Source organism: Centrocercus urophasianus, unplaced genomic scaffold (genome assembly GCF_019232065.1).
Source record: "Centrocercus urophasianus isolate 14NV4802_14NV808 unplaced genomic scaffold, USGS_Curo_1.0 seq_17, whole genome shotgun sequence".
NCBI classification, from domain to species: Eukaryota; Metazoa; Chordata; class Aves; order Galliformes; family Phasianidae; genus Centrocercus; species Centrocercus urophasianus.
The window spans coordinates 20,098,106-20,122,824 of NW_024884722.1; the positions used below are offsets into that span (position 1 = coordinate 20,098,106).

The following is a 24,719-nucleotide window of genomic DNA, read 5'->3' on the forward strand; positions in this document are numbered from 1 at the left end:
ACAGAAGTTAGCAGGACCAGTCTTGTCCTTAAAAGTGCTTACATGCATGTTCACATGTAGGACGGGGGCCAAGGCAAATAAATGTATCTATTTCATAACGAGTTTCTGACTTTGTCTTTTTTTTTTTTTTTTTTAATTTGCAAGTTCTGTTTTTTTCAGCAAATAAAACAGCTTGTGTAGAATTACTCATCTAATCAGATCTACTAATGTTACTTCTAAACAGACACGGAAGAGGTCTGGAAAGGAGACTTGAATGAATAGAGAAGTAATTGAATATAGTGTCAATTGTAATAGAGTAAAATGGACTTTCTGCAGAACAAGACCTTGGCTTCCTCTGTTGTTGCTGAGGTCTATTTGAAGTAGAAATGTTTCAAACACAGCTCTCGCTTGTAGTTCAAGGTTGTGATATTGAATTTGAGTAGTTACTCACACAGGAAAAGTACATGAGTATTTCACAAAGCCAGTTTTGGTAGCAGGGAATGTGTTGCTGTCTAAAGGTCATTAATTAGTATTTGCTGTTAACGTGTTGGGAAATCTTATCTTATTGAAGAAAGCAAATTGAAGATATAATATGCACACTAGGTTTTCTCAAGGATTTTTGTTTTGTTTCTACATAACTCATTCATAAATCATTTCAGTTTGCATCCTAGAGTTATTTATACAATAAATAAACTTTTTGTGTGAGGGGGAGATGTCTGAGTATTTCACAGAATTAAGTGAAGGAAAGGAGATATTTTTTCCTCCATTGTCAACTGTAATTATTTCTGTGATGGTTGTTTGACTGCACTCAAAGCTATGCCACACCTGAAGGATGTGGTAACATAAAGCAACTTGCTGGCTTTATGCTACTTCTGGATTTCATTTCCAGTGAAAGATATTGTAATTTTTTGTTGTTTTACTTTCAGAGGTACAAAGCAGTTTAACTAAAGGATTAGGCTGTTTGACTTGAATGGAGAAGGAAAAAGCGTGTAGCTATCTGCAGTGTGATGAAGACAGCAATATGCTTAGGTTTATAGATTTCCTTTTGCTTTTCATCTGTATGGTCTGTGAAGCTGCTCTAAAAGAAGTGGGATTGTGCTATGGAATTGTGAAATGAAAAAATATTTTAATATTTTGCTACTTGATCCATGTATTGTAAAATACTAATTTCTCTCTGTAGAAATACTTTCAAAACATTTTTTTTTTTCTTTTAGAAAATGCATGTAAGATCTTTGAAGTTCTGTTACTGAAGGATAGTTTGTGGACCTTGTGCGAAGTCTGACTTTTTTTAAGGTCTGCTGAGGCTATTATGTAAAAGCTCATTATTCTGTCCCTCAAGCATGGGCGGATTTGTTCTAGAATTGTGTAAAATGTGAGGATTGATGGAGAACTTTCTGGATATGCATTCCAATCTGGACAGTTTTGTTCCTAATACTGTGAAATGGAACGTAACGCAGTCCAAAGCTAAGGTATAGTTTGAATGCACAAGTTACAAACGTATGCAGTGCAGAGTTTAGACACGTAAAAACAAGGGTCATCTGTTCCATGCAAGCTGAGCAAGGTTGGGAGGTGATGGATGGGCTTAGCAAGCTCAGACTGGCTTGCTTGACTCATGCATGGTATGACTACAAGTTGAACTTGGGGCACAACCATCATAAAGTTAATCTGTGAATGACTGTAACTGATAAGTGACCATTTTACTAGGGATTCCTTGAGTGCTTTCACTCCAGCTATGCGTCAGGATCTCTAGAAGTTTTGTGGCAATTGAACAAAAAAAGTGGTTAGTGGTAGGCCATGCCTCAAAGGCATCAGCAACAGTAGAATCTGCGGGTTTAAGCAGGATGATCATACACTTGGGAATACCTGTAAGTTTACAATGTGCCATTAACAAATACTGTTGTGATGTCCCATGTTCATAAAAGGCTGTTTAGTTTGCTGGACAAATACACTTTTTTTGCCGAATTGGCAAGAGGCTAGAAGCATCTGCTGGTACCTCATTCAGATTCTAGCTTAACATTCATAAAATACAGTTGTTACATACTGCAAATTAATATAATTATAGAATCACAGAATATCTTAAGTTCTAAGAGATGCACGAAGATCACTGAGTCCAACCTCTGACTCCATGCAGGACCACCTGAAATCCAAATCCTATGTGTGAGAGCGTTGTCTAAATGCTTTTGGGCTGTGCTTGCTGCCCTGTGCAGCCTGTTCCATGCCCACCGCCCTCTGGTGCAGACCTTTTCTGTAACCCCCAGCTGCCCTCCCCTGACGCAGCTCCATGCCGTTCCCTCAGCCCTGTCGCTGTCACACACAGCAGAGCTCAGCGCTGCCCTCCGCTCCCTGTGAGGAGCTGCAGCCACCATGAGGGCTCCCCTCAGCTCCTCTGCTCTGGGCTGAGCAAACACAGGGACCTCAGCCACTCCTCACATGATTTGCCCTCCAAGCTCTTCACCATCTTTGTATCCCTCCTGTGGACCCCTGGTAGTTTTTTTGTCCTTCTTGTGTTGTGGCACCCAGAGTTGCACTCAGTGCTCGAGGTGAGGCCACACAGCACAGACAGCCAGCTAGCAGTGCATGATGCACCAGTTGCAAATATTACATCTGTTTTCCTTTATAAATTCTTTATGTGCTTGTTAAAGCCAGACAGTTATTTCTGAGAGGATCTACTTCTTGATACTTTAAAATGAGTTTATTGCTTACTACCTGATTTATTATCTGTGATGGAACAAGAAAGACCAAGCTGTATTAGGGTTATATTCATCTGTGTGACAGGGTTTTTTACCCTCATTTTTGGTTACAAGACTGTTAGGCACTGAAATTGTTAAACTAAGTCTGATCAGTTGTTGAACACAGGCTGGAGGGTACAGCCATTGTGTGTTTACATTTTATTAGAGTTCGTGATTCTCCTTGAGGGATTTGGGGGCCTGTTGTGCTGCATTGTTGCAAAATCGGGGTGAGATGTGTTTCCCACTGCCATTAATTTTAATTTTAAGACTAACTTTAATAACCAGAATAACTTTAATAACCAGAATGTTGTGAGTGGTAATTCAGTTTTGAGTTCTGCTTGGAGATGCCAGAAAATCTGTCCGATACCTTGGGTATTAAGCATAAATATTCCTGCTATCTTTAAGTGATGCCATGAGCATCACAAGCACCCCAGATTTTGGAGACGTCTTGTTTGACATACCTGAAAATCAGCAAATATGTGAGAATTCTGGCTTTAATTTTTCTGAGTATAGTATTGCCATTTTGTAGATGAAGGGGATCTAAGGCTAAGAAACACGTTATTGGGAAGTTGTAAAGTTTACGTGCTTAGTTACAAATGATACAGCTGTACTTAACAGAATAACACAGGATTAACTTCTGGCAAAAACAGCCTTTTCTGACATCAGTTTAATGAATCAGTGTTTCTGGTGCTGATAAGTAAACAAAATAAGTGCCAAATCAGCATGGGGTGGCTAGCGGTAACTGGCAGCCAAAGGAAGAAAAAGCGGGCAGGAAGATGGGGAGACAGAAAATGGTGAGCCTTTGCTGATGGTTTTGCCTTGTGGTATGGCAGCTCTGGGTGCTGTGCGGATGGGGATGGTGCAGGTTAGCTGGCGAAGGGCTCACATCGTGGCAGCTAATCCACGCATCTCAGTGACTCCACTCAGCCTCTGGCTGGCTGGAGAAATGACTAATACCAGTAGCGGTGTATCACAGGTGGCTGCCAGCTGCTGGGGTATCCTGAGAGTAAAATCACCTCATCTCTGGCTCTGCAATGGGTTCTTGTTCGGTGTGTAAAAATTGCACGCAGGGGCTCCGGGCCGTTGCTGGGTTAGACAGCTTGTCTCAGAGCAGCACAGGGGTGGTGGGCAGGCACCCAGCAAGGCGGTGTGGTGGGAGTTGGGGAGTATGTCTGTGGGATGGCTGTGGGCATAGGGGCCTGTCCCGGCCGGGGGGCGGCTGGGGTTCCACAGGGAGTACCCTGATTCTCACTGTCCCGCGACATTAGTGCTCTGGGCTCAGCTGGCCATCTTTACTGTGGGCTGTGTAATGGGAACTCCACACCTATTTGCTACCTCGATGACATTTTTAAAATTATCACGGGCGATCACGCTTCCTCGCGTGGGGAAGGGACGTGACAGCAGAGGAGGGGTGGGTTAGGCGCTGCTCTTCGCCCGCATCAAAGATGGCGGCCGGGGCGCGGGGCGGGCAGCGCCGTCCGGTACCGCGCTTCCGAACCGGGGCGTGAGGCCGGCCGCCCGCACCCCCTTTTGCCGCTCGCTCCCCTCGCCACGGTGGGCCCGCCCCTGGCAGCCGTCCGGCCAATGGCGGGGCGCCCAGGCGGGCGGGGCGGGGCGGGGCGGGCGGGCCGCGGTGGGCGACTCAGTCACGGCCGAGCGAGGCGGTGCGCGCGTTGCAATTGCCGGCGGACGCCGGACCGAGAGACGACGGCACCGGAGCAGAGCGGGGCTCCGTGGCGGCCGGGCGGGAGCCATGCCGACCCTCAGGTAATGCAGCGCCCGCCGCGGCTCCTCCGCTCTGCCCCGAGCATCAGGGGAACGGGTGGCGCGCGTCGATGCGCTCCTGTTCTCGAGAGGGGCGGGGGCGGCGTTCCTCTCCCTCCGCCCGTGCTTGGTTCTGTCTGTCTTCACGCGCATGGTGTGTAGGTGCGGAGGTCGGCGCCGAACGCGCTCTCCGCCGCCCGTTCGTGTTGCGGCGGAGCGCCAGCGTGTCGGCGCGGACGGTGCCGCGTGCTCCCTGGCCGCCAGCCCCGCGCGGGCAGCAGCGCTCCTCGGCGCTTTACCCCTGGTTGTCGGGGGCGGCGGGCGGAGAGCGCCGCGCCCGGGCGTCACCCGCCGCCTTCGGGTTGGTCTGCGGGGCTGGGTGGGCTGCGCCGCGCCGCTGGGGCGCGGCCGGGGGGCGACCCTGGGCAGCTGTCAGCCTTCGGCGCCCTTGTAGCGTGCCGCGCTCCGAGCCGGATCTGGGGCGAGATGCGGACGCTGAGGAGCGGGGTGACGGTGCGGCACCGGACTGTTGGCTATGTGTTGGCAGTACGGCTGTCTCTGTGCGTCCGGGTGGTAACTGAAGAGTGACAGATCTGTGCAGTGGAGTCAATTACTGTGGCCGATTTTACTTCCCCAAATTCTTCGTTTTAAAACGAGTTCTTCTTCAGGAGAGAACAGGCAGGTTTCGTTATACCCTGGCTCGGTTCTGTCCTCAGGCACTTGAAGGAGTGCATGGAGCTGCGGACCCTCCTGCCCATCCCCACCCTCCCTGCTCCTGCCAGGCCTCCCGCTGCCCTGGCCAGCAGCATGGCTAGCTCTGCCTGGCTGGGGCTGGCACAACTACGTGGCAAGCTTGGTGGCAGTGGAGCCGTTGGTGTGTGTGATGGCTCTGGTGCCACAAGGCTGAGGCTCTGGGCTACGTCTGTATGATCCTGTTGGTGTATCCCTGTAGAAGGCTGTGGAAGTTCCATAATGGATGAAGCCTTCAGAGAAGATGCTCCGCTAGGTCAGCACGTAGACACGTAGCTCCCTTGCCAAATTCTGCATTAAGACCTAAATAATGGCAGCATGTCAGCGGTCCTGCAGGCTCCTTGCGTCTGTGTGCTGAGGTGGCTGGCTGGCTGTGATGCAAGGGAGATGGTCTGGAGTCATGCTGTGGCAGTTCTGACGTGTTTTTAATGCCAGGTAGGCTATGGCTGACGGCAGTTGTCATTCACTTATAATTATGTTGCGTGGGAAAGGAGGATGAGAGAAAGCTTTTAGCCGTTTACATGCAGCTGATATGGTACTATTGCTGTTTTATTTTTGCTGTTAGTGACCTTTGATAAATTCAAATCCTAGATATGAGGTTTTACTGTGTTCTTTTGTGACTGAGGTAAATGCTTAGAACGTGTCCTGTTTGGCCTTGCCTCTAAGGGCAGGACCAAACGGTTATGGATACACTGACATTTCAGGTCTCGTGGCACAGCGTCTCACGGTCACAGCCAGCTGCCGTGTGTTGTGGTTATGCTGTGCAGTTGGGACACACAATTATCCCAGTCATATTCTATTTATTAAAGCTTTCTAACTGTAAATTTAGTCTTTAGCATGAGAACTTTTGATTGAAGGTGTTACAGCTGCACAGCAGGATGAGGCTGCTATAGACCAATAGAGAAAGTGGATTTATCAACTTAGCTTTCATTACAACTTACTATTATTATGTAAATAGTTTTGCAGCAATTAAGAAAAAAATCTGAAATGCTTTTCAATATTTGTTGTTAAAAACATGACAATTCAGTACCTAGAAGCTCATTTTCTCCCCTTCTCTGTGTACCAGCAGCCAGTGCTTCCACTGACATTTTGACGCTGCTGTTCCAGTGGAGTGCACAGTGATACCAAACGATAACAGCATTGTTAGTACGCAGACACAGTGCTGCCAGCATTCAGCAGCCAACTTGAAACAGGACTTTATTTTAAAAAATGCCTGCAGCAGTGGAGCAATCACTAATATATGACCACAATTTTGGAAGCAGCTTTCCAGACCTTTCAGTTATGGTTACTGTTGTTGATCTTTTTGAGAATGATTGAAGGGTAGCTCAGTACTCCTGGGCTTTTTGTTTGCTTTGTTTTTATATTCCACCAATTTGATTGCACTCTATTTCAGCAGTGTGATGAGTAGTATGGGAAATCTTTGGTTGTTGGTGAGAAATTAATGGTCTTAGTAATCTCGCAGGAAAATGCCATAATTAGCTGGTGGATATTTGATATTTAATGGACTACATTGAACTTACAATTAAAGCTAACTTTTGATGTAACCCAGCATTAAAATACAAACACATAAAACATGTTGCTTGTTGCCAAGCATTTAGAATGCGAATACTCAGTGCATGTAAGCTTTCTGTGAAGTAAGTTGGCATTGTTCCTGCAGTTTTGTCTAATATGGAGTATTTCTGTGTCTGAACAAGTTACAGACTCGTATCAGCTGCTTATACATGTGTACTGCACATGCACACACTTGTATACTCATATAGTCAGATGTATGCCTTTAATTTTTGCACAGGGAGAAGTTATCACTTGTTCCTTGAAGAGCTAAATGTTCTCTTGCAGTAAGTTGGTTGAGTTAAACAAAAGCTTCCTGAATGACTAGATAGCAGTACTTGGGTGCAAGAGGAGGGAGGGAGGCGGGCAGGCTGTGTTGTGCGTGTTTGCTCCATGTCTGGTGCAGAGGTATAGCTCTCAGATAACCCACATATTGTGAAATCTCACATCTCAGGAAACTATTGATGCTTCTTCTCTGTCTTTTACATCTGGATGGTTGAAAATAATCTGTGGATGTTCAGTCAGTCCAGGTTGGACTCCTGTGTGACTGAGTAGCAGACAGGAGGGCAGCAAGGTTCATGTTTCATGCTGAAAGTATTAAGCTTGGAGAGAACGTAACGTTTAGTTATCTGCGTCTTGCACCTGTGACTTGTAAATTTAGTGTTCTCCTAAATGTTAGGTTTATTTTTGTGCTTTTACAATATATGGCTTTATGGCATATATGTGATTAATACTTTTTCTTACGGCTCGTAGCAGCCAAGTAACAGCCATAGCTCATCTGTTGCCGTGCAAAAGAACAATGTAACAGTGAGGATAATTTGCAGCTCCTTCTGAAGGGAAAGGGTGATTTGCAATATCCTGAAATGTAGTCAGTGTCAGGTTAATCAGTGTGAACGTGCCAAAGATTCAGAACAAAGTCTAACAGTACAGACACTGGACTTTTCCTGTTGTGGTTCACAAATCTGGTATTAGAAACTGCTGATCATTGTGGTGTCTGCTTAAATTGGCTGAATGTTTGGTTTACGACTTGAACAGAGATTGTTTACGCTTTTCCTACTCTGTCCAAAAAGGTATTTTCACCAAGTGCGGTCAGTGTGACATGCTGCTTCTCAGCATATAGTCACTAGCACAGCTAATTACTGTGTTGGCTTTTAAAGCTCTGCCCCAGCTGGCATACTACTACACAGCCCCTTGAGTACTTAAGAGGAGATTATTGTAAGTCACAGTGGAAGTAGGAAAACTTGAGGATAGGATGGGGAATTGTATGCGATGTAAAGAACAACCTGGATTAAATGGCACTGAAGGTGCTAGTTCCTGCTGTTGCTGGAATAATGACAGTTTCTATGTGGCTTATTGGCCTGGTAGAGCTACTGTGGATGCTCAGCCATCAGTACAGCATGTGCCACTCCAAGCATATGACAGGTATGTCCTGCAGCACACAGCTCAATCAAACAAATATTTGTTTGCTTCTATTGTGTTTCTTTGTTGAGGAACCTAGGTTTTCAGGTAGTGCTTTCAACACGTCAGGTGTATTTTCGAGAATTTTTGGAGTACAGCTGCTGTTTTTTCTTGTGTGTGCCACACTCTTATGCAAGCTAATGCTTGCTTTGTGCAGAAGTTAGCCATTATATCATTTTTTTTCCTCAAGTGCAGCTGTAAAATTACTGCTCTTGAGAATCTCAAAGAATATTAGGATTGGCTAAACATCAAGTACAGTAGTGTTACTGTATCATTGCTCATTCTTTGATACTACTGATGAAATACCTGGACTTAAAATGAAAGCAATGTATTGTGTAGAGGCTCCAGGTGCAATCCTCTATCCTTATGTTACCTCAACTGTCACCTGTTTTTCCTCTTTTCTCCTAGCTAGATTAACTTACTTTATTTTGATCTACTTTATGTCTGATTTCCGTGCTTGGAAGAAACAACGCTTCTCACAGTTACAAAAACATTTAGTGAGTGCTACAGGTTTTTACTAAACAGATGTTTCCTATTTCATTGACAAGCAAGTTGCATTTCTGGCTTGGTCTTCAAAATAATCTTGCACATGAACTTGGCAATACAAGACCTGTCTTTAGAACTGTAACAGAAATCAAACTATGTAAAGTGGGGTTTGCTATGTCTCTATCAAGGATGTTAATGTTTGCCACTTTTCATTTCTATGCTTCAGAATTTAACATTAGATAGAGATTAATGTGACATCCCAAGAAGAAGAGGAAGTGTAACTGTTTACTTCTGGCAAGTATCTTCAAGTCTGACAAATATTTGTCAACTAAGGGTCTTTTATAGTAGCTGTGAGAGGAAGTGCATGGATGAGCTTTCAACCTCTGTTGGACACAGTCCATGAGATTGCTTCATGTCATCTCCTTTCTGCTTGTTCTGTGTTATTTTTTCTGATCCTATCCTACTGAGGAGAAGTTAATTAAAGCCATCATTGAGTAGGCAGATGCTGAGCCTGTAAAACCTTTCTGTTGCTCTGAATGAGCCAAAACAATTGAAAACTCATTGACACTGAGATTGAGCCGATATTCTGCAGCCTTGGGCAATCAGTTGGTGAAGGCTGCAGTGTTACAGGAGTAGTATGTGGGAGGTGTAGAGGCTGGGAATATGCCTTCTCTGCAAATACTTGATAGAGGCATAGTAAAGATGGAGGCACATTTGGTGGCATTCACATTAAAGCTACCTTGGGCAGCTAGAGCAAGTGCTTGCTGTGCCAGTTGGAGGCAGCAGGTGTTGGCTTAGCAAGGAATGTGATGGTTTTGAATGTAGATTTAGGCAGCCTTGGAAAACAGCTGCATTCACTCCTACTTGATACCAGGCCTGTGTCTAATCCCTTGGTATTATTGCATTATCACCCAAGTATGTGCTATTCAGGAAAATGAAATACATATTTTCTCAACAGATCTGAAAAAAAATGAAAGCCAGCTCATTCAGTTGTTGATGATATTATCTGATGTTTTGTTTTTGTGTAGTGGAAGTTATAATACTGGATTTCAAATTGATAACAACCTCCATTCCTGCTTTTTAGTCAGGAGAATTTGTATTTTAAGATGACTGACCATGCAGGATCCATAGACTCTTAATTTCAGTTTATTAAAACACTCCTAAACTGTGGATCATTAGCAACTAAGTTTGTTCAGTGGACTTCTAATAACCTGGTCTGGTTCTCCCTGTGCCTAAAATCTGGTATTGCAACCTGAGTGCATTTCTTTAAAGCAATGGAACAGATTTTTATATACTTTATTTGCCGACTTATGATCTGAATATACATCACAGTATTATTCTGATCAAATTTGACCCTCTGTCTGTCTGACAGGTAGGCTGTTGCTGTTAGGCTGGGCAGAATTTGCATTTCTTTGTTTCTTGGTTTTATTCAAGAGAAAAGATTATTCTTTACTTTAAAAATGTCTTGAACTTATTGTAACAGGAATGCTGGACTAACTTGAAAATAATTGGCTCTCTTACAGTGAAAATGTTCTGTTTGGAATGGGAAATCCTCTGCTTGATATATGTGCGGTTGTGGACAAGGACTTCCTTGACAAGTAAGTCTGGATTTCTTTTCTTTTTTTTTTTTTATTAGTGTCAGTTTTGTTTCCAGAATGACATCTATAAACTAGCAGAGGACTAAATGCTGGTGTGATGCGAGGTCTGCGCTGATCGTTGTGGGATTTTGACCTTACGCTGAAATTGTATTTGTTGTTGCAGCCATTTCTGTCATTTCAATTTATCAGTCAAGAACAGGACCACTTCTTATCAGGTAGTTTGTTATCTAGCTTATGCCTCTTTGCACTGCCGTCTGTATAATCATATTGCTAAATTGCTGTTTGTGTGTTCCTGGTGGCATTGAGCATAGTCATTCTCTGATCACTTCATAGAGATGGGGTTTTTCCAGAGCTATAAACTGTAGCTGCTGTATTTAAATTCTTTATCATGGGCTCATTTTCTACTAGTTGCTGATACTTTGTATATTTGGTTTTCAAATGATCAATTAGTTGATTCAGCTTTCAGAGTGCTCACCATTCTTCCTTTCTGTTTTTTAGATTACTATTTTTTGCTCCGGTCTTTCTTTTAGTTAGTAATGGGAATACTGAATCAAGAATAAACTTCTCATCACTCAGTGAAGAACAGGGGCACGGTTCTTGTTTGTGAATGTGTATTGCCAGCCACAGATTTTTGGTACTAAGCTGTAGTAAAAAGAATATTTTGTTTCTTCATTCGAGTTTTATTTAAAAGTGTATTTAAATGAGAGCCTGAGTGTTATAACCTGAAAGCACGAGGCAAGAATTTTGAAACAAGAGTTTCAAAAATGCCTGGAACTTTAAACTCTCAAGACATGGACTTGATTTCTGAAAAAAATACTCTGATGTGACTGTTTGGCTTAATATTTCAACTGAAATAATTTGAAAACCATTCTCTGAACGTAACTAATACCCTACCTCCTCCAAACGAACTAATCATTAGAAATTGTGATCAGAGAGGTGATGGGATCTATGTTGCTGCAGTGAAAACCTGTAATACTATGTTGTGCTTTTCACTGGGCCTGATGTGCTATGCAGAATTTAAATGAATTTAAAACAAGTCTTACGTGTGCAAGTTTGAGTCCTGTCAGACCAGTTTAACTGTCTCCTGGAAAGTCATATGCTTTGTGAGCACTTCTTTACTGCCAAAATGGCTCAGTGGAGTGTTGAATTATTTAAAGCAACAATTTCACGGAGGCCATGCAGATTGTGTGATACCTCTGCTAATAGCCTGAAATCTGGGAAGCTTGTCTACACTCTTACATACCTGATTTTCCTTTTTGCTTCCCATTTGTGAGTGTTGTCCGTGGATGAGTGTGTCTGTGGACAAGACTATTCCACAGCACGTTTTGACTTCACGTATAACTACTTCTTGCAGTATTTGCTGAAATGAGAATCAAATCCCATGCATCCTCAGCCTGTGAGGGGCCATAAAATAACAAGCCTAGCTGTAGAACGAGCGTTAGCATCAAGTTATTCAGGTACTTCAGGGAGGTACAAGAACATAAATATTTTAGGACCGTGAAGCAGTTGACAGAAATTGTTGACCACAGCAGCCAGATCTCTGGTTCTGTGTGTCAAAGAAGGCATGCATCCATCTCTAGACATACAGGTTAGCTCTTTGTCTCTTTGCAATCATCGGTCACTTCTGGAGCATCTCTTGCCTCTTCGAGTAGAGGAGTTTTTTTAATAGGGCCATCAGTCCATCTGGACTCCATCTCAAACGCGTGTAGAGAGGCTGTTCCTGTTAGTTTATTCACTTCTCTTGTAAAAGCCGTCCTCTAAGATTAAATACATTTGTTTAGAATAAAGGACTCAATGTTGCAAATCTTAACCATGTCTGTTTTTGATGAAATGGGAGTATTAAAATGAGTCCTTGCTAGCCAGATTAGTTTTGTAACTTCTATTTAGAAAATGCAAATGGAAACAGCATAAAATTGTGTAGGAAGTCTTGAATGGTCTTTCTCACAATATTTAAATTGCATACAATCCATTTTATTTATAAACTGGAAAATAAATATATCACAGCAGTCCTACCCCTGGCAGGTGAAAAACAGCTTGCTGCTGGGTAGCACTGCTTTGAAGAAATGAGCGGTGTTGAAGGGTTGGCTGGGTATTTTTGCCTTGTAGCATAACCCTATCACTTTTCTTTCTAGACAGGTTTTTGGTTTAATCTTGGCTTGTTCTGAAGTATTTTCCTCTCTTGACAAGTCAGGAAAGCATTAACTGTTTCCCAAATGTTTTCTAAGAGAGGTGGTCTTAGTTTTTGTCACGACAGAACTTCACCATACCAGTCAGTTTTTCAGACCACATCAGCAGTCTGGCATTACTTGAGCCGCTGAATTTTGACCACCATTTGGGCGTTGAGGTTTTTTCCTCCTCTGGGGAAACATTCTGAATAATCTTAGCAATGTTGATGGCACTGCTGAATGCAGGTGATATCCAAAACCACTTCAAATTCTGTACACAGAGCTGGAGAACAGTCTTGAAGGAATTGTCCTTGTTTTGTTATTTTCTGAGTCTCAGCTTGGAAGAAATATCAGAAAAGTAGGGTTTTGTGTGTCCTTCTTAATCGGATTAACTCAGTAACATAAGTTTTTTCTTTTTCCTTCCTGTTTTTGTGAGATACAAATACTTGCTGAAAAAGCAGCTTTTTCTAATGGGTAGGAGTGAAAAGATTTTAAAAAAAAAAAAAAGGTGCTTTGTGGGCGAATCGCTCACTATAGCATTAATCTGTGAAAGTAACTGGTATTTGTTAAAGCTTTCAGTATAATTTGTTTACTAGATTTTACCTGTGATATTGAACAGCAAGAATTCCTTTACCTACTAAATCTGTAAAAGGCATTGAAGTATAACTTAGTAGAATTTGATGTGTGTTAGATGGACTGAAGCAAACAAAGAAATTTTAATTGATGTATAATGGCACTTTAAGACTCTCTTCCACAGAAACTCAGTACCTCTGACTCTTGGGATATTCCTGTGCCCTCTTACTGGGATATGGCATTGTGTCATTGCTCCCTCCAGAAGAAGCAACACAGTGTCTTGTGCATTTACCTAACCCTAGTTGAAGTATTTCAGCTGCAGAGTTCTGGTCATTGCTTTTCATCTCGGGTACATATCCAGCAGCTGTAAAGCACGTGTTCACTGAAAGGACACATCTGTTGTTGTCAAACACCTCGGTCTATGACTGCATGAATTATGGAAGCAGAATTAATCGTTAATTATAAAATCATGTTCACGGAATTGTTATCTAGTCATGGGAATTCTATGTAATGGAAAGCCTTTGGTCTTCACTAATTAGCCAGTAAGAAGGTGAGAGAAATAACTGTAGTTGACAACAGCTGTATAAGCCTGTAAAGGTCTTTCAGCCTGTTCCATTACAAAGGAATGGAGGTTCAGGGGAGATTATGGCATGTGCCATATTTGTAACATCAGAATTAAGAACAGTCGTTTCTTTATTTCACTCTGGTTCCTGGACGCTTGACCAGATCCATGATCACATGGACTGGGATGTGTTTGCTAACCTTGATACCCGGATTCCAATTCCCATTTTGTCATCTCCATACCAATTACTTAGTCAGCATCATAGTTCAGGATTACAGGCTGTAAGAATGCTGTTTGATTTGCTTATCAGTTGTCAAAGCAGCCAAGTCTTTTTCTGCTTCTGTGAGATATCTTTCCTTAAAACCAGGGTCTGGAGCAATCTTTATTCAGTCTGTGCGTAGTGGGAATGCTGAATTGCGGACTGAACCAGTGATTGAGCACCTGGTGGAAGGCAGGGCCAACCCAGGGGAGCTCAGGTGCATGCAGTGTTCCTGAGTGACTTGAAGGAGTGGAACCAAGATCCACTCGATCCACTCTTTCCCAGACCTTACGTAAGGGTTGGCAGTGGAGGTCAGGGTATTTTTCTGGAGATCCCTGTGTAGCTGAGGACTTCTGAAGGTAAGCAGATTTTTTCCTGTGTTTCTTTGCCTATGGCTGTTGCATTTGAGCAAGTCCTCACTTGCTGCAGCCTAGGACCTTGCTGCTCTGCTGTCATTGCTGTGCTTTACATTGTGTTAAAACGTTACTCCTTCATTGGTGCTCAGTAAAGATCTGTAGTTTTTCAGAGCTTTCTTGGGCTGCATCATCTGCTGTTTTGTTCTCTTCCCTGCTTTCTCTGTGACACTGCTGTAAGTACAGAAGGAACACTGCATAAACCAGGAAATGGGCTTAAGCTCATTTTTACTCTATTGAAAAACAGCTTTAAGGACAGAGGAGAAATGAATGGGATCTTTGAAGTACTTATGTTTTGCTGTGTTGATAGCTAATGTATGAAAAAAGGAGGCCTTCATTGATGTGAGGGAAGAAATGCAATCATGTTGATCTGTGACTTCCCAAGTACAATGTGGATCTCCTGCAGTGGGCTGCCAGTTATCTGCAGCACTGGAAGTGATTGGGTCATCACAGGAGAAACCAAAATTCGTGATCTCTCACTGCCTTTCCACAGTGCCCATGTACTGTTGCATGATCACAGATTAGTTAAGTACAATGTTTCACTGATCATGCAATGTTAGTATCTGGTAACTTCAGCTTTCTTGTTTCTTACAACACGGGTGTGAGGAAGTAAGGATTTATTTGAACACTTTCTCACCTGTGTGAGTTTTAGGTTTATAAATTAGGAAGAAGCTTTGACAGCTAGTTTGAGGAAAACATCTGCTTATACTTGCGCTGAAATGAAGGTTGGTCTGTTTAGCTTTTCCCAAAAACACATGCTGGAGTGAGCTTAAAGAAGAACTGAGAAAGGCAAGGGTTGATTCTGTGCTGGGTCATAAGATCAGAAAATGCACAAGCTACAGACTTTAATGAAAAGAAACAAAACCAAAACACAACTGTAAGCCTTTTCACCTTCATTAATGTGTTTAGCTTGACTTGGAGTACCTCATTGACCCTTTGGAACATCTTAGCAGATTTTTGTATTGCTTTTAGTCAGAGATAATCTTATCTGTCTGTGTAATGCTAAATGTATGAAAAGTGCCTAGTATAAACTTGAAAAACATACTGTCCCTGAAAATTTACTATAAGATTGTTTTCTATAATGTTTCATTGTTTCAGAAATCTCAGTGAAATATCACTACTAAAAATGGTTGGATTGTGTTGACTCATTTGGTAGAGAGGCTGAACAGCTGAGGATTTTATTATTACCTTGTGGTTTGAGTTACCTCTGTAGAACCCAATTTAGCTTATCTCAAGGTCTGAACCTAAATTGTTGTTGATACTGCTGAACTAAATTGCATCATCTGACTGCTGTTAAATTAAAAAAAAAAAAAAAAAAAAAAGTTCAGCGTTTGCTTACAAAAACTGAAGGTAGATGGTTGTCTTTAGAAAGCCCTCTTAGAAGTAATGTGCCAATAAATTTGGTAGCTTGCCTGACAGCGTAATTAGAGCTTTCTACAAGCCTGATAATTTTTCCTAGTGCATTTTGTTAAATGTGTAGTTTTAACAAGTGGAAGGTTTTAGCTAAGCTCCATTTAGGAAAAGCTACATGAAGAGCTTTACCTGGGGACGGAATTCTGCGTGAGGAATTGTGACATTTCCAGGGTACCAAGCTGAGCTTGGGCAATGCTACTAGAAGAGGTTGTAATTACCTATGGGCCTTCAAGAGCTTGTAATTACTTACATTCTTTTAAATTGGATGTAGCACATTCATGAATATCAAATATTCCCCTTCTCATCTCCTCTATTTTTCACGTATCAAGGGTTTTCACTTTTAGGTTTATTTGCTTATTTATAGTTCCATTGTTTTTTTTTAGGTTTTTTTTTTTTTCAGACAGTTGTGATTTAATTTTGTTTCGATAGAATGTACCTAGTTACTGGACTAATTGCTTTCTTGAGAATGACTTTGGGACACATGAGTGAGTAACACGTGTGCAGCTTATGTATATTTTCCCTTCCCTCCCAAATAAGAGCTTGTTGAACAAAAATTTGGGAGTTGGATGAGACAGTGAAGGATGAAATTCTGCAATCCTAACTGGAGTCCCACTTGCCTCATTGCAATGTAACCTAGAAGAAGTGGCAAACAAAGGGCTGGAGGTAGAAGAGCTCTGTGAATTAAGTTGCTTTGTTTTTTGGCTAAGCAATAATGTTAAATGAAAAGGCCCTTGCAGAAGACTTGTTTGATAAAAAAGATGAGCTTCTTAGGGGGAATTGGCAGCATTCTAAAAGTAGATTGTACTTCTTTAGAATTTTTATTGGGGTGAAAAATGTAATTTGCTAATCACGCAATGATAAGATTGGGTTTTTATTTATTTTTTCATGAATTGAAAAATAGGAAAATGTAGTTAAAGATGAGCAATTGTCATAATCTGGGTGCTTTTATTATTATTATTATTTACTATAGATGAAATTGTTTTATGATGCAAGTGTCAAAAAAGGGAGGAGTATGATTTAATGATAGCAGTTTTCAAGAGGTTGACACTCCATATTGTAAATAAAACCTTGGAATTTACTTAAAACTCTCAATTTTAATGCATATTGCTATTTGTTTGATTGTGCTTCATTCAGACAGCGTGCAACCTCAATAACTTTTCTTCCCTGCTGGGCGTGTGTATCCATCCTTGAAATTAAGTATGTTTAACATGGTTGTGTTTTAGTAACTTGATGAGGCTATTTCTGAGCAGTGTATGAATACCACATCAGTGTTACTCTAACCTGTGTTCTGAGGTGCTGCTGCTGCTGCTGTTGTGGTGCTCCAGGCTTGCCTTGCTCCTCTGCAAGGCTGGTTCTGTGGTCTCTGCCATAGCCAGAGGAAGAGGGTGGAGGCAGCCGGAGTGCCTCTTAATTACTGGTGTTCTTGTTTTTCTGTAGTCAAGAGTTGAAGAAACCTATGGTTTGAATCTTATTTTACTTTGCTTTTGGAGGGGTACAACTCTGAATATTCTAAGCTACTGGAGAAAGACCAAGTCTGTGTTGCGGATGCGAGGTCATGAAGCCTGAAGTTCCATAGTGAGTTCAGAGTAAACATGGAGCCAGGGACAAAGATCCTTCATCTCACAAACCGTTGGCGCTCTTTTTTACTAGTGTAATGGAATATCTCACCGAGGTGCTATGCTTTCTTATTTTTTAATCACTATAAAGGGATTCATTCATGAGCTCTCTGGCTGCTGGAGTAGATATTTGTTGTGTGTCATGACAGTGTGTTCCAAACCCCAGAAAACAATGCTGTATCTTTCAGTGCAACTTCATAACTGCACTCAGAAAATCCACATTTTTTGCAAGTTGTATGAATTGATTTTTAAGATGCGAATGACGGTCATTTTCCAGTTCTACTTTGAACTTGTGGTTTTATGTCTATCTTATGTAGACTAGGCAGCTATGGATAGAGAATTTGGTGTGATTGTTTTTCCAGCTTGCTCCAGTGATTTGTTTTTCCCCTTGTCCTGAAGTGACAGTGGTGCAATAATCTGAGGTGCGCATGACAGTGTGAAGGGGAGCAGCACGGCCTAGTATGATAAGCTGTAGCAAGTGGATGATTACATGAAGTTAGAGAAGTTCTTGGGATCTCTTTTGATTAAGTTTATCATAGAGAGTGAGGGGGGAAAAAAGAGGCTGAAGACCACCCCAAAATTTGCTCATTCTTTCCTGGGTACAGCAACTCCATTTTTTTGCAAGAGTGCATTCCAGCTTTCTGTTGAGCCCTCATAATTCTTTGTAATTCTTGAATATTTCTTTGATTTTGTTTTCTGTTACCCTACTAGAGAACAGCAGAACACAACTGTTAGTTGGTGTGTGTAAGGTGAAGTGTTCAGATGTGTATCCTAAGTTGTCAGTGAAGTTTCAATGTCTGTAGTATTTCTTAGTAATTAAAAAAACTGCAGGTTGTTGGAAATCATTTATTTTTGGAGACTACAAGCTTGAAATCAAATATTTTCATTGATTGAGAGGGATTAAAGCTATTCTTATAATGTGTGCAAAATCTGACTCCTTTCTTGAGCAATTATTGTGTTAGGGATACGTCTGACGCACAGGAGCTGAAGCAGTCTTCATGTGGAGTTGTGTCAGCAGTTTGCAATTTTTAAATACAGAATTAATTATAAGGCAAGTGGCTTTTTTGTCTGAAAGCACCAACTACATGTTCCCATTTCAGCCAAAAGCATGTGGGGCATAGCTGTCTTTATTCAAAAGTAGGTCGGTTCAATTTAAACATATAAACTGGGGTAAAAAATAATAATAAAGGAACCCTGGTACTTTAGGAGGATAATTTGAATTTCTAATTTCTGTTAACTGAGAATTGGAAATGTTCAAACATGTTTTTCTGCAACCGGCCCTATGCTGTGTTGTTCTTTAGCTGAAGCAGGAGGCTCCTCTGGGCTGTGTGTTCAGGCAGGAACTGTCCGCATGCCTTGGTTCTTTTTTTCCTCTCTGCCGGATCCTCGGATGTCTGGGCTGGATGTTGTGGCTATCACCGTGGGTAAGGAGTTAAGATGCAAAGCACAGTGGTGGTGGCTAGAGGCTAAAGGGAGAAACGGTTCTTCCCAGAATCACTAATTGCTGTTCTTGGAATCTGTGAGCCTCCCATGGTAGCAGACCAAAGAGTTTCTGTCAAGAGATCTTCCCTTAGACTCTATTTTGACACTGCTCCTGCATCCTTTATAATGAAATAAAGATTTTCTTTTTGGTGCAATAAAGGAAGAACCTTCCACTTTTCATATACTACTTTTTGTTCTTTTTTTTTTTTTTTTTTTTTTTTTTTTTTTTTTTTTTTTTTTTTTTCCCGCAGTAAAACTTGTACTATAAGTGGCTTGCTAGGTTCTTTACTGTTTACCCTAGTCAGTGTTAAAATAATTTTTGGAAAAGGTGAATTAAAGGGCGTGAGCTACCTGCCAGCTGTATGGTTAAGCTTCTGTAAGCTGAGCTGTCCTCTATAAGGTGAGCAGGTGCAGAGACAGGACATAGAGAAGACCTTGCTGTTGGGCAGGGCAAAGGCTCATTGAGTTTGTAATGGTAAGAAATGGCTTTTGCCTAGCCTGATTGGTAGAAACAGACATCCACACAGTTAGGTAACAGTCAAAGAACAGATTGTATCTTAATCTATCTTTGAATAATAAAATACAAAAACAAAACAAAAAAAAACCCAGAAAAATCAAAACAACAACAGCAAAAATGCCTATAAGAATCACGATTCTAGTTTCTAAATGAAATTATTAATATTGAAGTATGATATACCAGTCTGGCTGTTTCACTGTGAGTAATAAACAAGGTGAATTCTTAGTATTTTAAAGACAATAAAAACCAACCACTTAACAGAAAGCAAGATTTGGTATGACCTATTGAGGCATTCAAGGCCAGGCTGGATGTGGCTCTGGGCAGCCTGGTTGTGACCCTGCACATATAGCAGGGGGGTTGAAACTCAATAACTGTCGTCCTTTTCAACCCTGGCCATTCTATGATTTGTTATAATCTCCTTGTGAGAAGAACAGTTCTGCAGCAGCAAGGTATTTGGGGAATTTCAGTCCGAGTGCTGCCAGGATCTGCCATAGAACTGTTAGAAATTGGTTTAAACAATATGTTTTAAAGTGATAATGAGTACTTGTGGCTAACTTGGAAGAGAATGGGAACCCTACAGGTTGTTATCATTTATGTGTATTACTTTTGTTAATTTTTGCAGGATTTCATGGAAGTCAAGTTGTAATGCAAGTTTGTGAAAACTAATTTGAGCTTATAATAAAAAATATTCATATACAAACTATTGTTTATTTTTGGTTGGAAAAAAGTCTGTCTGGAAAGGCCAGATTGTCAGAACAAGAATAATGGAGAAGGTGACAGGACTAAAATATGGTTTAGTTATGTAATGCTCAAAGATTAATATTAAAAGAATGCACTGAAGAGCTCAGTCTATAGGCAGAGCAGTGTGTACTTCTTCATGAGTTTAAGAGATTTATTTCTTAATGAATCACTAAAGGTCAAATAAATATAATTTCTACTAATGTAATGAGGACTCTGAACATCCAGAGCAACAACCTCAGGAGAAAATGGATAAAGGATGATGATAGCTATTGAAAAGGAATTGCTAAGGTGCCTGTGGTCAGATAGTTCTGAAATTATTACTGCCAAAGTAGGCAGTGGGAGCGTTTAGAGGTCTTAAATTTTTAGCTCACTGTTTTGTAGTTAAGAAAATTGTTTTGACAAGGTCCCTGCTATGTGCTTAAGCCCAAAGTGATAGGGTTGACCCTACTAAATGATCACAGTATTCTGCATTCTGCTGATTAACAGGCTTTGAACTTTCCTGGCTTTCTTAATCCCTTTTAATCATTTAAACCTATTATTGTTTTGACTTCAATTTCAAAAGCCCTTTAAGTGTGTCTTACAATATTAATAGCTGATTAAAGTCCTGATTTCCAAACATACTGTCAGTGGGGGAGGGGGAAGCTCAAATTTACTGCACTGAATAATTTAGAAGCAGCAGCTACCAAGAAAAACTTTTGACGAAGGGAGGGGATGAGTTTGGGGGAAAAAAAAAAAAAAATCAGAAAAAATGTGTAGTAACTTTAATGTTGAAAATAGTGCTCACATCCATGTAAGAAATGTGGAAACAAAATGCTTTGTAACTATATTGCAGTGCAGCGATTTTATTCATTTTTCACCTAGGGTTTAGCAGTGCAATTTTCAGTTATGGTGTTAATGTTTTAAATCTATCTTTCGTTCTCCTGAGTAGCATCATGGCAAAGAAATAAAATCTTTCTGCTAGTATTTTTAGGATCTCTTTCACCCGGAAATTCCAAAAGCTTTTTTTCCGAAAAACAGATGTTTATGTAGGATGTGATGCAGCTGAATAGAACTCCAGTCATACAAGTACACAGGAACTGGGAAAAACTGGTGTTGGAAAAATAAGAGCACCAGGAACTCTTCTGTGGCTTCTCCAAGGTGTGGCTTTGTTTTGTGAGCACTGATGTTTCTTTTCCAATAGCAATGTTTAAAGTCTGGGAAATTTTATAAATGTAATGGCCAAGATCTGTGGCTTGAGTTGCACATAAGCTCATCCTGAAGGTGCTTTGGTTTTGTTACACAGTGTATTTGGCTGCTAGCACAATGCTGCACACTGTTTTCCCTAGCTGGTGTTGATTCCATGCTATTGGTAATGATGGGAAGGCATTCATTTTCCTCAGTCTTGAGGCAGAAGTATCTTCACTTCCCTTGATGCTGTTTTTTTTTTGTCTTTCCCCTTCTCAGTAGCATGTGCTTTTCTCCTGCCTAGATTTCTTCTTCCTAATTTAAACGTTTTAGCTGCATCTTCCATTTGAAAATGGAAAGGGATAAAATGCAAGCAGTTGCTGAGGCTCACCGCTCACCGTGTTGTCCTTCTGCTGTTTTGTTCTTGGTTGTTTTGTCTGTTTGTTCTGCCTGAGTTCTCTTTTAAATAATCTGGTTCCTTCATGTATCCAACGTTTGACGTAAGGTGGAAGCTCATGTGGACTTGGCTGCAGATTGTGGCATCTGATATCCTCCCTGCAGGTTGCTGCTCTGTGGGACATGCTTTGTCCCTGCCTGTGCTTTTTCTTTTTATTTAGCTACTTGACTCTGCATCTGTCTGTTCTTTGAAGTTACTGTATGAATGGTTCATCTCACTGTCTGGTGTGTTGTCACTGCATATCCCTGTTTGCTGTCGTCTGTGGGTTTCATCAGCATTCACTGCGCGCAGCTCAGGTTGCTCCCATGCGTGTACCTTGGTGCTCACACCGGGGCGCAGCGAAGGTTGTTGAGATGTGCATTCTCTCTCATCTCTAATACTTCACTAACGGAAAGTCTATCAAGTCTTTTAGGTCATTTTCTCTTTTGTTAGTGTATGTGGACCGTTGCCAAACTTAGTTTTTCTGGAAGCAAGTTTTCTTTGGAGTTGTGTTGCTATCATACAAACTCTTTAATCTTTTCGTTTCTCAAGGAAGTGTTTCTGATCTTGTATTTTATTTGGCCAGAAGGCAAGGGTCTGTTCAGTAAGGATACTTTCTAAAATTGTATAACCTGTATCAGGTCATCCTAGAGTAACAGTAACCAGCTGTTGCAAAAGTCTGTGATGTCTGCAGTCAGCTTGAGGCTGGGAAGAGCGTGTGAAAAGCCAGGTGGGAGAAGCTGCACAGATGCAAAATGAGATGCCAAATGGGAGAGAAACTGGGGAAGTGGGTAGCATGATGCCTTTCAGATAATGAAGCTGGGAGAAAATAGAGGAATATACAGGGAAGGAATGAGGAAGCAAATGTACTGCACTGCTGGGGAAAAGAAAAACAGTGCTAGTCAGGCAGGAGGCAATGACTTTAAGGATATGAATCAAAGCCCATTATTGGGGTGGTTTATGGAGAAAAATGATGTCTTAAACTAAATATTTGGAGTAGGTGTGTGTGCCAGTTACAGAGAACTTTAATTTTGGTTTAGCTGTTTGTGACTGATTTGTGATGTATTTGGCTGCTGAATATCTGTGTAAGGCATAGTCTGGGTTGTGGGTTTTTGTTTTCAGCTTGATTTAGAAAAGGCACAGCCCCTAAAATCCGGGTTAGCAACTTTAATGTAGCAGTCCTGACAGATTAAAGTTGTGCTCCCAGTTTGTAGACGAGAAAATATGTCTGCGCTAATCAGCAGCATTAAGGCTATGTTAGGCTGTAATAAAACTTGCAATAAACTGCAGCCTTGTCAAAAATGGAGAAAAATTGCCATGGTGCAAGTAGCATTCAGCTGCTGGAAAAGCAGTTGGCTTACTGTCTTTTTATCTGTGTGCAGCTCCCATCAGAAGAAATGGAGCTAGCAGTGAGGGCATCATTACTCATTCAATTGAAAGATTGCAGAAAGAAATAAAATGAGCAAACCTTCCGTCCCCATCCCCCCATAGCTCACATCAGCTGGAGACGTTCTGGGAGCTTGGGCCAGATCTGTGCACTGGCCTCTAAATGCTCAGGGGTTGATGATGGCAGCAGGCTCACGTGTGGCTGCACTTGTGACCTGTGAGATCTCATGGGGTACATTGACGGTGTTGGTCAGGAGTGCTCATTTGGCCCGAAAGAGGGCTCGTGAGTGCTGGGGTCCTGCTGGCTGCTTGGCCTAGTTTGAGAAGATTAATAATTAAGAAAAACCACCAGAAGAAGGGCTGCATTTCTTTTTTTAGAAAAGTGAAAGGAGCCTTAACATCATTTGAAAGCTGAAGCAACATAACTGCTGAATCACTGTTATGGAAGTGCACTCTGACTAATCTTAGGTACAAGACTATACTGAAGTCCTTAAGGTTTCTTAATGGCTTTGTTGAAAAATTAGGAAGAAATGCTTCCACTGAGCTCTGCTGCAAAAAGGCTGCTTCTTTTATTAATGAAGCAGAGCCTAATACAGCATCAGCTCTAAATCTGTCTTGTCCACTCAGTACCCCCTGGGAGGCTTCAGTAGTACTAACTGGACAAGAAAAATCACACTCTTGCCTTTTTAGATTTTTTTCTGTCAAGTTCAAAGAACATGTCAGAAATGGACCTGCTCATCCTTTCCATTTTTAATATATCTGGGAGAGAGTGAAAACAGTAACTGCAGCAGAGTGTGTTGGGTGTAAGGTGCTTATGAGAGAGCAAAGCCTGAGTTCGTGTAAAGGGGAGCCAGGTTGGAGCTGTGTACTGTTCATGCTTTTTGTTTATCAGACAAGGCAGAGGAATGGCTGCGAAGCTGTACGTTTGTTCAGAGCTTCTCAGGGTGCTTTACTGTTTTTGCATTGCTGAAGTAAGTGCTGTTCTTTTTAATACTGGCTACTCCCATTGGCATTTAATGTGAAAATATCTTTTTATCTCTAGCTTTTATCTCTAGCTTCCCTATCTGTAGGGAAGCTTATCTCTTCCCAATATTTTGGGAAATATTCAGGAGAGCACTACTCAGATACGTGTGCCTGTACAGCTTGGTGTGCCTCCTTTTTTCTGGGCACTCTGTGTGATGGAGATGTGTGCCTGACTGTTCTGACCTAAGCGGCAGTGTTTGTCTGTGCTGGTTTGTCACTCTGAACTCTGCAAATAGGAGCAGATCTGAGCTTGGTATTCACTCGCTTTTTTTACCTGTCCATATTTAGTATAGGCTGTTTTTCTTTCTAATTTGGTTAAGACTGTGTTAAATTGGGTGGTGTCTTAAAGGTATTTTGTTAAATTAAAAGCATTTTTGTCAATCTGCTGACTATGGTCCAATTGAATTAGTTCCTATTCCTATGGTATTAGGAGAAATGTGAAACAGAAGTTTAAAAAAAAAAAAAAGTGTTGAGTTACAGGATTACCATTTCAGAAGAATCTCTTAAGTGCAAGGCTCAAAGTCAGTGCTGAGCTTGCAGGTTCTAGAGTGCTTTAAAAGAATGAAAAGCAGACATTCAATAAAATACTACTGTAGATGCTGAAACTGAGATGATAACGCAGTATGTGAATGCCAGCAAAGTCATGTGCATGCAAAA

The 24,719-nt window shown here is 41.4% G+C and overlaps 1 protein-coding gene across 2 annotated transcripts in view; it reads left to right on the plus strand.

The window, feature by feature from the left end:
* ADK (adenosine kinase) overlaps positions 1–24,719 on the plus strand; it is a 267,965-nt gene that overhangs the window by 3,890 nt on the left and 239,356 nt on the right. Inside the window, exons 1-2 of one of the 2 annotated variants that reach the window (XM_042817994.1) lie at positions 4,372–4,475; positions 10,238–10,312. In XM_042817994.1, the coding sequence (XP_042673928.1) occupies positions 4,462–4,475; positions 10,238–10,312 (89 nt within the window). In that variant the 5' untranslated portion in view covers positions 4,372–4,461. Of the gene's footprint in view, positions 1–4,371; positions 4,476–10,237; positions 10,313–24,719 lie in introns of those variants that run through there. The other variant, XM_042817993.1, reaches the window with a different exon arrangement.